Source organism: Montipora capricornis, chromosome 8 (genome assembly GCF_036669925.1).
Source record: "Montipora capricornis isolate CH-2021 chromosome 8, ASM3666992v2, whole genome shotgun sequence".
NCBI classification, from domain to species: Eukaryota; Metazoa; Cnidaria; class Anthozoa; order Scleractinia; family Acroporidae; genus Montipora; species Montipora capricornis.
Genome location: NC_090890.1, coordinates 2144206 through 2156705, shown reverse-complemented (window position 1 = coordinate 2156705; position 12500 = coordinate 2144206). Strand labels below are relative to the sequence as shown.

The 12500-nt window shown below is 36.7% G+C and overlaps 2 protein-coding genes across 3 annotated transcripts in view; one reads left to right on the top strand and one right to left on the bottom strand.

The window, feature by feature from the left end:
- Nucleotides 1-2116: 2116 nt before the first annotated feature.
- Nucleotides 2117-5019, bottom strand: LOC138058872 (GTPase Era, mitochondrial-like). 2 transcript variants are annotated; one of them, XM_068904318.1, is made up of 2 exons: nt 4030-5019; nt 2117-2605 (listed from the first exon to the last, which is right to left on the bottom strand). In XM_068904318.1, the coding sequence occupies exons 1-2, from the start codon at nt 4996-4998 to the stop codon at nt 2384-2386; spliced, it is 1191 nt and encodes a 396-aa protein (XP_068760419.1). In that variant the 5' UTR covers nt 4999-5019; the 3' UTR covers nt 2117-2383. The 2 variants fall into 2 exon arrangements, with proteins under 2 accessions (XP_068760419.1, XP_068760420.1); XM_068904319.1 differs by having other exon boundaries at nt 3972-5012.
- Nucleotides 5020-10408: 5389 nt separating this feature from the next.
- Nucleotides 10409-12500, top strand: part of LOC138059692 (arrestin domain-containing protein A-like) — a 42207-nt gene continuing 40115 nt past the window's right edge. The window contains exon 1 of the mRNA XM_068905303.1: nt 10409-10768. Within this exon, the coding sequence (XP_068761404.1) occupies nt 10701-10768 (68 nt within the window). The 5' untranslated portion in view covers nt 10409-10700. The remainder of the gene's footprint in view (nt 10769-12500) is intronic.

The window sequence follows — 12500 nt, the reverse complement described above, 5'->3', positions numbered from 1 at the left end:
CTACCGTTAAGTGCCAACAAGACAGTCGATATAATACAGAGTTTGCAGAGTTGTATCAGAGTAATACCATTTTTGGAATTCAATACTAGTTGTAATTTTTTATTTCAAAGTACTGCAACTCAACTTACCTAAGTTAAAAATAACACAATAACAACAGAAACACTTTGTATCTCGAACAACAAAGTAATTGTCAACATGTTTTGCAATGATATTGAAAGTACTCCTGTAATTCTTGAATATAAAATTTGAAAAAAACTGTTTTAACTCACTTCCAAACACATCCATGTGCACGATGAAGTCACATGATAAGCGGCCTTTGTTCCCTTATATTACCTTATCTTACATTACATTTTCTCTTGAGCAATCAAACTTTTTCTGCATACACAACAGTCTCACGCTTCAGCTCTATTAAAGCTGCCGCCTTATCAGCCTAGCGTCTTTGCTCGGCTGACTCGCTGGCAATTATCATACCTCCACATTTTTTGGTCGAAAGTGTCACAATTATACTGAACCGCTAACAGCTTAATTGATTTGCTGGTGTTATGCCTCTGAAAGTAGCTCAATGCCTCATTAAATTTACTGTAAATTGCATCTTTTTAGTAAGGACAACAAGAACTGTTTCTTTACATAGCTGTAAAGTGTATTTGCAGAAGGCGTCAGAGAGTCAAAGTATTATTATATGACCATGGGTAAACACTCAGTTGACTTGAAGAGCATTTACAATTTCGGTGCTTTTAAAAGTGAAACCTGTTGAAGATGGTCGTGTTTGTTGGTTTTGCCACTCCCATAGAAGAGCAACGCGGTTGCACAGTAAGGTCACCTTCGGCCTCACTTAATTTCATTAAACACTGTAGTTTACATGCTTTACTATTTTGGTCATTATAGACGTACTGTGATATGAACATGTAGGTGATAATCCACAATCAAGGAATTAGTTCACCACATACCAGACATTCTTTGCAAATCATTTATTCAGTATTCATTCAAAAGTGAATGTAAAAGTAGAGATGTACAATATTACAGATATATCAGATGCAAGTTGAGATGGATTAGTGAACACAAACATAATTTCCAATCATTAAGACTTACAAGTAGAAGATTCAGTTCTTATGTAAAGGTAAACATTTCCAACCATAGTGTTAAATATTGAGTATTGTTATTCTGCTCAATTTCACTTGAGATTGAAAACCCAACATTGCCAACACATCTATTATTTTTTTATCAATTTTTGCCAACTGTCCAAATTTCAAATAAATTGAATGGATAGTTTTTGCTGGAACATTTACTTCAGCTTTGAACGAGCCATCCAATTTGAGAAAAATCTGGATACTTTCCATCAACCAATCAAATGTCAAGATAAATAAAAGAACCGAGTATTGGCCAATCAGGTTGCAGCTATTAAGGAGCTTAAACATGCGACGTTGTTGAGCCACAGAACGGACACCGGAAGTGAACATTTCACTCGCCAGGACAGTGGTTTCTCTCAGATGTTTAAACTAATCGTCTCTAACAGTGAGAACAAACCGTTTTTGGATGCTATATAATCTCTAACTTGCTGACGTAAAGTTCACCAGAGTAATGCAAGTGGTAAGAGGCAAGTTATGCATAAATTTACAGATGTGTCCAGAAATTAGATGCAAGATGATTTTGATGAGTGTCATATTTAGTGTCCCCTGGGTCTTCTCCCCAACACCAACATCTGGGAATACAAAGCATTCCCTAAACTCCAGTGGCAAGTAAAGACTACTACTAGTAAGAGACTTCAGCAGTTATACATATACCCGGTAGTTGTTGTCCAGGACCCAGGTAGAGGAATGGCCGTTTACAAACAGAGCAGCTTTACCATGAGGCAATGGATGTTAATGTTTCAGTGGGAGAGACCAAATCAGTGATCAATATGAAAATGAAGTTGCCTGTGTCGTTGGAAATATAACGAGTAGAGGGTTTGATCATGGTGGACACAATGGTGTACCAATTTAAACAGAAACTAAAGGAAATGCAAGGTCAATAATATTTTTACAGCAACGTGGCCACCATTTTTTGAATTTCACACTGTAATGTAACAAACTGCAAGGGATTAAATTTGTTGGTCTCAAATAACGTAATGAATAACCAGTAATGTTGCACTGTTTATTTTAATGACAATACATGCATTTACAGTGTACCCTCACCAAAAAAATAATGTTGAACCTTACACTTGTACATGTAAATGTCAATGCTAGAAATACAGTCGTGTTCAAAGCAAATGCGTTAGTCAAGGGTCACTTGGTGTTGGATATCAAAATTGGGCCTGCATCTCATTACCTGTATTTCTCAACATAAGCCCAGATCAAATTAATTTTAAACTGCTCTGATAATGAAACCAATGCCAATGTTTTTTGATTCAGTATGTGTGGAAAGGAGTCACAAACCCAACTTTTTCACTCACTGACACATCAACTGTCAAGTGAATTGGCTGACCAACAAGGTTTTCTAAATCTGCTGCAACTAAACCTTTCAGTCGGCCTATTTCTTCTAAAACACATCTGCGTTGACTTTTCTTGCGGCAATAAAGTTTGTGATGAATTCTCCAATGGCCATCTCTTGGTTCGCATAACACAATCACCTAACAAATAAAAAGAAAAAGATAATTTTTATTCATTTTAATTGCAATAAGTTGTGACCAGCCGTTACACATGAGCATGATTGGGACGAACGGATGCGATTGAAAGCAGCATACTTTTGGTTACCCATAGGTAACACTTAGGGGGATTAACATTTTCAGTCACGAAAAAAACAAAATTTGCAATAACTCCCCAAGAAAAAAACATTTTCAAATACTTTCTTTTTTACAAGTAAACAAATATAATGAGCTATCTTAAATGGTATCTTTTTAATGTTTTGCTAATCCGAGACTAAAAAGGTTAGCAGTAACCTTAAAAGAAGATGTGCATTCTTTTCGTTTAGAAATTAGAGGCTGCTGGTCTTTATGTAGGCAGGTGTTACATGTAGTACTGTAGATAAACCACCTCTGTTAATTCTTAACTACAAAATCTTCTAATCATGGCCTTGTAGCTCTTGTGGGCAGTATCATAATATAATCTCGAAATGTTAAATTTCCAGGAGTTGGCACTGATTACATGACCCTCATACAGCAAGTACTAGTCCAGGCTAAGGCTATCAACCTCTCAAGCTGAGGTGCTGTGCTTTGTGGTCATATCTGGATCGTACAGCCTGGTTCTTGTAATCCAGTCACCCCAACTGCCAGGAGGGTGATAAAGGTGGTCAATAAAATATTTTTATGGTTGTTTCTTCAGAAATAAAAGTTACAGCCAAAACGTGATGGATAGATTTGAGGGGAAAAAAGGGTATAAAATTTGCTACTAAACAATTGTTTTTTTACAAATAACAATGTAGTTTGAATGAATTCAAGAATGAGGCTAAATTTGTCAGAACCAGTCCCTTCTTGGAACTTAATGTTAAACAGTAAGGATGCTTCTCTTTATTTCTACAAGTCAACTTGCTGAACAGTTTATATACATGTAATACATTTTTATCAGTATGTTCTTGCTCTTCAATTGGGCCTTTACTATGCTTATCAGAAAGGAAAGGAAAAGGAATATAAAGGAACTTTATTTAACTGTCTAGTCATTCTAGCGCTGGAGCACTAATTGGGGACACTGTGAACTGAAATCAACAATTAGGCAAAGTCAAAATTAATGTTGGTTTTTGAGGAGAGGGGAAAACCAGAGTACCCGGAGAAAAACATCTTGATGCAGAGTAGAGAACCAACAAACTCAACATCATGTGACACCGAGTCTGGGAATCGAACCAGGGCCACATTGATGGGACGCAAGTGCTCTTACCACTGCGCCATCCCTAGTAATCAAGCCTTCTATATTTCTTTCCGACAGAGTTGACAAGCTTTGGTACACATGGTCTACATGTAACATGCTGCCAACATGGGGCTGATAACAAAAATTAGTACTCACATATTGTTTTCATGTCTTACTGCAAAGAACTTTGTTTGCATGTGTCTAAAGCACGCACCTGCCTGATTTGCCATGGTATCTCATGCTCAAACAGCCGTAATAACTTTTCTCTAAATATCTCCTGTATTTGTTCTTGAAGTGGTTGGTCGGTACATGTGTCAGGTGGATACAGCCACTTTTTGGGCTTGCTTTTTATGGCCAAGTACTTTTTTAAGTCATCTACACCATCTCCACTTGCTGCAGAGATCATGAAGACTTGTTCAAATTTACTCCAGCCCCCTACACCTTTATAATTCCCCCACTCGTCTTTTTTACGGTCCTGAAGCAATGAATCAGCTATATTCAGCAAAATCATTTTCTGTTTAATAACGTCCACTTTGTTTAGGATGAGAATAGATGGTAAGGCTGCATATCTCTTCAAAGACTCCAATATTGATTCATGAATAATCATACTCCTGTGTTTATTAGAAACATCAGAGATGACAGCGATGAGGTCTGCCTCCTCCAAAGCTTCCCTTGGTGCTAATACATGTTGACGGGTCATTTTAAGCCGTCTAGCTTGACTAGGCGTGACTACCCCAGGGGTATCTAGCAGAACTATTTGACAATCGTCCATCATGAACACTCCAAGTGTTTGTTTACGAGTGGTGTGCGGTACTGCTGTCACTGCACATATTTTGTGCCCTGTGAGACAATTTGTCAACGTCGATTTTCCACTATTTGCTTCTCCAATGATTGCCACTCGTATTAGCTTTGAGCTTACAGATTCTTGCTTGCTGTGAGAATCATGTCCACTTTCAAACACATTTGACACGCTACTTGTACGATTAGTTTCCCCGTCCACGCTTCCGCCTGAAATTTCGCTTGTAAGGCTTTCTGGGCACCAAACAGGGTCTCTGTTAAACAGTCTTTGTATGAGCGCGTTTCTGTTTATACTACTGAGTTGAAGAAAGGTGGTGAGTATGCGTTGACTGATGGTGAATCCTACTTTTCTTCCTGTGAAGCGTCTAAACGGTAAGTTCGCCATCTTGTTTGACCTTGTTTTATCAACCTCGTCCCCAGGGCCTTCTCCTCTGCGATTTTCAAAATGGCGGCTCGTCTGGAGAAGACCCTGGCCAACGCTGAACTAACACCTTTGTTGATTAGCCCATTCATACGAACACGCTGATTGGTTTAAGTACATTCTAAAGAAATATGGCGGACGTAGCGAGTGTTTACACGAAAAAGAAAGGGCTTTAAAAGGTTGAATTGCAGTTCAGTTCAAGCGATGTTGAATCAGACTGCCATTAACGATTCGAAAGGTGAATCTTTTCCGTTATATTTAATTTAAAAGATGTAACCTATACCATAGAAGTAGAAATAAGCGCGGGAAAATATACATAACGAGCATGTAAACTTAGCTCTGCCGACAGCTAGCGAGATGCAGCTCATCACATGTGGTCTTATGTGCTGTTTTTGTTGTTCTGTATTCATGTGCAATTAGTTTTTCCGCGTACGAAAACAAAGAAGTTCGAATTTCAAATCTAAAAAGGAGCTTTTGCTCGTTACAGAGCACTGTTCTAATATACGGAAAATCGCTTCTATTTTCTCGGACACGTATTCCTTAAATATAGGCCTTCTGCCTGTATTAGGTTTAGGCTTACTTCAAATCTTTTCAAATGCACTATTTTTTCTATTAATAATATTGTTTTGGTGGCCGAGGCTGAATTGAATATTTTTATTTTCTGCCGAGTTTAGGTTGGAAATATTCTTGTGAATATTTTTAGATTTTACCATATGGTATTTATGTTGTCAAATGATTGTATTTGCTGTCTGGATGGTGTTAACTCTTTCAGCCCCGATAGTGCCAAATGGCACTTATAGATTTTACTCTGTCTAACGCCAGACGATTTTACTCGTCAATGGGGAACCCCTCGGGGCTTAAAGTAATTTTAGAGCCAGCCTATAGGTATTAAATACATATTATTTGATACAATGCACATGACTTCTTGCAGAAATATTATTAGTATAAAACTTACTGCCAGTGCCTACATTGCATTTAGACAATGGAGAAAGGGCCAATTCAGCCCTTTACTTTTACAAGGCTGCATGCAGGCTTAACCCAGGGATAGTATTCTAATAACCATCCCAAGGCTCAAAATTGCGACCGATATGGTCACCAATGAACTCACAATGTACAATGCGACTAACATTTGTTTCTTGGCGACCAAAAATTCTAGTTTAGTTGCCATAATCGCGACTTCCTTTCGCTACGTTGAGGACACCTTATGTTCTTCTAGTAAGCCATATTGAAACATCTTTGCTTCTTAACACTTAACATAAGAAAAGAAGTCAATCCACCCTTTTGCTTTGCTGTGTCTCCCTATAATGCATTACAAACCCTTGGTCATTGACTTTGTCTTGTATGCCTTTGTATTGTTCTTGACCCAGGTCCTTCATGCCAGACCTCTGGTGACTAATTTTTTAGGTCCAAATATTATCTTTTGGGCCCTTTCCTAAGAAATTTGCCCCTGAAACAAGTCTTTAGGGGCCACTTCGGCCCTTAAGTATAATTTTCTGGCTGAAACACTGAACTATGATGTTTTTTTCTCAGTACCTGGCCAGGGAAATGGTTCCTGTTTTATTGTGTCTAAACACTTACATTCCTTACTGTGTTAGTTTTTCTATAAGTGGGGGCCTTATTTCAATTCTTGTTTAAGTAGTGCACAAGAGAACAATAATTATTATTGTTTACTGTAGATAAATTGCAATCTTGATGAACCATCTTAGCACTGAAAGTGGTCAATAGAACATTTATGAAAGCTGCTGTATATATTTTAGTAACAGAGTATTAGTTACTCAGAGAAGATAAATAAAAATTACATATTCCAAAGCAGTATTCTTTGATCTAGGCAGTGATAACTATATAATGTATCATATATAAAGTATCACATCGAAAACGTTTGTATTAATCAAGCATTCCCAACCTTGTCTTCAATCAATGTTGGCATAATAAAGGCATGTTGAAAGAATTTGCACTGTTTATGTCTGTATATTTGAAACCTTTTATATTCTTCAAAGCGGTTTACAGATAACTGGATGGGGTCTGGGGTAGTAGTTAGAAAGGTTTTCCTACTATTACTGTTTCCAAACTAGATTGTTTCTTTGGTCACAGCAGTGATTATTATCAACCAGCAACATGCAACAACAAGTTGCAAATTGCAAATTCCTCACCCACACAATGTACAAATGTGCAGTAGTCACCCACCTCTTCGGAACCTCTAATTTTATTTGCTCCCGGACTCATCCACCTCTATTGTTTTCAGGAATAGGCCATTGTTTCTGTTGTTTATTTTATTGTTTTCTTGGCCAATCCTGTTAAACCTTACGAGAGGTGCATGGCACCTCCAAATGTGTGTTAGAGGAACATTAATTAACATTTCCAAGTACGGGCAAACCGCAGTCATGAGAGTTTCAGCAATATTGAAATCTCACCACTGATTGCTTTAGACATGGAAAAGTTCTTCTCCTGGCTAGAGAAACACAGGAGCATGCATTGTATACAGTCTATATCTAGTCCTCTGCCTAGCCCTTTGAAATTTGTTTCTTGAGTGTACATAATATGGGTGAAATGGCAGTGTTAATATTGTTTTTTTTTAGTAGAGCTCTGCACTGTTGCAATATGACAAAGGTTAAAATAACTGCTCAGAGATTAAGGTAAAAGGTAGAGTCTGCATACAAGCCAAGTGGGCCAACAGGCCACTCTGAGCTTATCCCGGTTTCCTAAGCATAAACCAACTACCGGTAAGAGTATTTCTACTCCGCCCTGGATGGGATGCAAGTCCATCGCAGGGTTATCCCAACATTAAATTTGCCATTACCCATTTATACACCTGGGTCAATGTCTCTGGTCAGGGCTCAAACCCTTGATTGGGAGTCAAGCACATTAACCATGAGGCCACCATGCCTCCACATTAGACATTAAAGAATGTAGTATAATTAACCAAATGCAACATAGGAGCATTTATTTGAATGATTATGCATTATTACATGATCAGTTTAAAAAAACCGTCTGCCATCTTTTCAACCAATCAGAAGCATTTTAACCAGTACTAATCTTAACAGGTCACTAAACCCTTTCTCGCACTTTGCATCACCTACATATATACAAGTTTATTTGATTGCTTCATTTGATAGTCTGTGCTCATTGCGATTCCAGAGTTCTTACTCTGGTTTTAGTTTTACAATGCGTCATTGAGCCCCCCCCCCCCCCCCCAACCTTCCAACCAATACACATTAAGAAGTAGAATAACTAAGTAATTTCATATGCATATAAACAGTATTTCCTCCCATTAGACACTTAGTCTGGTGAACATTAAAATTCAACAACACACATCTTTGGATAAACTCATTCCCAGTATTATTCTGTAGATGTCATTTGATAAAGAGAACAATGCAACAGGTCATTTTGGCAAACATAGCTTACTGGAATTAAGTGGTGCTCAAGGTTAGACAATGGTAAATCAAAGCCTAACAATTCATGCAAAAACTTGGTGCAAGGAAATCAGTTTTGTATTTTGTGGGCTGCAAATAGGATATACTTACATAACAGTCAAACTTTTTTCCCAGGTTAATACAACAAATAGAAATTAACAAGTCTAGATCTTGTGATAAAATTGATTAAAAAGACAAACGCAACTAGATTCATTTTAACAACGTTTCGACATCGTCCGATGTCATCGTCAGGCAATGAATTTTAATCGGATGAAGCATAACTTATAGTACAAGAACAATAGAACAATAGAACAATATATACAATAGTACGCTAACAAAAAATGTGAAATCTAAGTAAATAGTTTTGCCCTGACAGAGTCTGACTGTTGTTAGCGTACTATTGTATATATTGTTCTATTGTTCCATTGTTCTTGTACTATAAGTTATGCTTCATCCGATTAAAATTCAGTGCCTGACGATGACATCGGACGATGTCGAAACGTTGTCAAAATGAATCTAGTTGCTTTTGTGTTTTTAATCAATAAATTAACAATTGAAATAATTATTTGTTTTCTTATAGTAATTCAGTAGTTTGAAAAAAACATAAGTATTTACCCCCCACCACCAAAAAGGTTGCTTAAAATTTATGGGCATGAAGAACATCCACTAGCACAACTGAAAAATTAACAACAATATACAGTAGCTACAGTACGGGCTACAGTATGTAGCCTTGGGTTATCAGGCAATAATTTCATTTGATTAAGGAACTGAGTGAAAATGTGGTTCAGCAAGGAATAGACCATATTCGTATTCTCGGTATTGGACTGGAACTAGCTTGCAATGGAGGCTAATACAGGGGAATCTTTTCACATGCAAATACTTTTTAATATATTCCCCTGCATAAGCCTCCATTGCAAGCTAGTTCCAGTCCAATACTGAGAATACGAATATGGTCTATTGAAAATGGGTTTCCAGATTGTTGCTAATTATTTATACATTTTCCTATATACATTCAGATTACAGTATCAGCCAGAAATAGGTTATAGAACATCACCTATACAACGTAAGGTTTTGCAAAAATTAGATTCTCTTTGCCCCTAAGATTTTAATTGAATCCAAAGCCTAATAATCATATAAATTTTCATACCTGTAGATCCAAAAAGGGTCAATTACAAGGGTGTGTAGTCCTGTTTTTAGATCATTAGAGTATATTTTTAAGTCATTTAAAACTGTATACTGCATGTGTATAATTCACTTAAGACTCAATTTAATAAATTCTGTTAATTAGACTTAATAAAAAGCGATGCCTGTGAATTAAGGAAATCATTCAATCAATCGATAATTTAATTTCAGTCAGACTAATTAAAATAAGCTTATATAGAGTTAATTACTTCATGTTCACATAGCAAGTTGGAGTATGTGACTCGATCATGTTGCTTGAATAAGCTTAGTAATATGAGGCCACAAAGAGTTTTTCACTCTGTACTTAAGAGCAGCTGAGTTTTTCTCTTTGATGTTCAATCTGATTTCAATGACAGTTAAATAAAGTGAGTACGAAAGTGGAATAAACTTACAAATGCTCACAACGTTGTATTGAGATACTTTTTTGGATTTTTGTACACGTACTTTTATAGCGCAAAAGTCCTGCTCCAGAATTAAAACGTCCGTAAAAATATTTCATCTTACTGCGAAGCCACCACTGCCTCGTGTACAAACTTAAAGCGTTCTTTCACCGGTGTTTTGCTTCCTACGCGATTCTTCGCCGCCATTTTGTTTTGGTCTTTCTCAAAATGTCACGTGATAAAAATCTCCAAGATTTTTGGAGATTTTGTACCACGTGAGTTCAGCGTTGGCCAGGGTCTTCTCCAGACGAGCCGCCATTTTGAAAATCGCAGAGGAGAAGGCCCTGGGGACGAGGTTGCTTGTTTTATAACAAGGCCTCGACCCAGGTTTCCCCTTTCTTCAAGAAAACGATGTCATATAAGACCCTCTAATATCATAAAAAATTCCTTCAGGAAAACCATATTGTAGGTGTCTCTTGTTGAACCTTGAAATTTCTGATTTATCCGCTTTAAGAACATTTTAAGGTTTCCTCAACAATGGATAGGGGCGAAGTTAAGCCAACTTTTGTTTTAGAGTACATCTAAAGAGAAAACAGATAGTAATGATAGCTATCTCCGTATAGAGAAGACGTGATGAATGTTTTATAAAAGCTCAAGATGTTAAACTAAAGCAGTGTTTTCATCATCCGTCAAAATGAGTATGAACAGAATAGCTGTGAGAACAAACAAAGGAGACTATCTTGGTGGAGAGAAAGTCTATGGGTAAGTGAAGTTGGTTTAATTGATATTGTTTGCCATCAAAATAATTTAATGAGCAAATTTAAATTATATTAAAGCTTAAGTATTTCAATTTTAGCCGGATTGATTCTTCAGTTGCGAAGGTAACCGCCGGTTAAAGAAATATTTCATGGCCAGAAATTGTACAACCCGTTCTTAAATTTAATTTGTGTGAACATGCCTATGTAGTTAACTTTTGTGTTTTGTATTTTTGTTTATAAATACATAAATTAACCTCGGCAAAAACAGAGGTTCACAAAACAATGTGAACTTTATCCTGGTTACCTGGCAGCATGTCAATAAGCTGTCATACAGTTTGTTTGAAGAACACTGTATAGTATTCGACTCCGTTTTTGGACTTTGGACTTTATTATATTATATATAGATTAAGCCAAGCCTATTACAGCCGCTTCTATCTTGAATATAGTGTATATAGAAATAATTATGCTTGACTGCATAAAGTACAAAATTAATCGTCATTAGTGTATACAGTTTACAAAACAGCTCACGACTGGACATCCATTTCACACAAAAAGCCTGTAAATCAAAAGGTATTTAATAATTTAGTGTGAACAGTTGCCACAGCAATGATAAATTCAGTTCCAAAATAAGCAACCGTGGTAGCCACAAAACAGTGTGACAAACATGACAAACAATTGCAGGGCTCGAAATTAATGAAGAAATCCAGTTGCAATTTTGTTACAAGATACGATAATTTAGTTGCAATTTCGCAAATTTTATTCACAAAATTGCTGCGCTGGATTGTGTTGTCAGTGTTTTGGGAAAAAATTATGAACCTCAATAGTTGTGTGTACAGAAACCACTAAAAGTGGTGAACGATGGAAGGAATGGAGTTGTGCAATCCCATGTAACATCGCAGCTAAAATTACTCAACAATTATGCTATCTTCATAGAAAATTCACAGCGAGAAACAAAATTAATTTTTGTCATTTCTTTATTAATTTATTTTAGCAAAAGTAGCAGCAAAGTGGCAACTGCTAACTGTTTTGTTTCGAAAGAGTGAAGGTGACAACAATTAAGTCACAAATTTTCGAGTTCTCCAGATATTAATTTTTAGTCACAAAGGGAAAAAAGTTAGTTGTAAATGCGACTGTATTGGCCCCATTTTCGAGCCCTGGATTGTTATAACTCAATCGCTGTTGGAGATTTTATAATTTACCGAAAATCATAGGTTCGAGCTTATCAAACTGCCTTTCAAAATCTTATCTGGCGAAAAAGAACCTGAACTACTGTCCCAAACATTGTTTGCAAGTGCATTTGTTGCAGATAAATGTACTGCAATCCAATATAAATTTTTAAAATAAAGTTTCTATATAACGCGCGCTGTCATTGGTTTAAAAAGCGTGCTTTATGAGAGTACAAAGCATTGGAACAAACAAAAGCTCATGCCATTATCAGGGCTTCTGTTGCTTCTGATAGGATGCGGAAAAAATTTAAAGATTATGCGGAAATTTTTGACCATATTATGCGTAAACATGCGTTGATTATGCGGAAATTACACCGGATTATGCGGAAATTTAAACAATTTATAGAACTAATAGTTAATCCCGTCCAATGTATTTACATGCTTATGGTAAACCAGGACTCGAAATTGCGACCAATACAGTTGCATTTACGACTGATTTTTTTTCCCTTTGCGATATCGCCAATTTGCGAGCAGCTTTCACCGTTGAAATAAAAGGGTGAGTAATCGGCA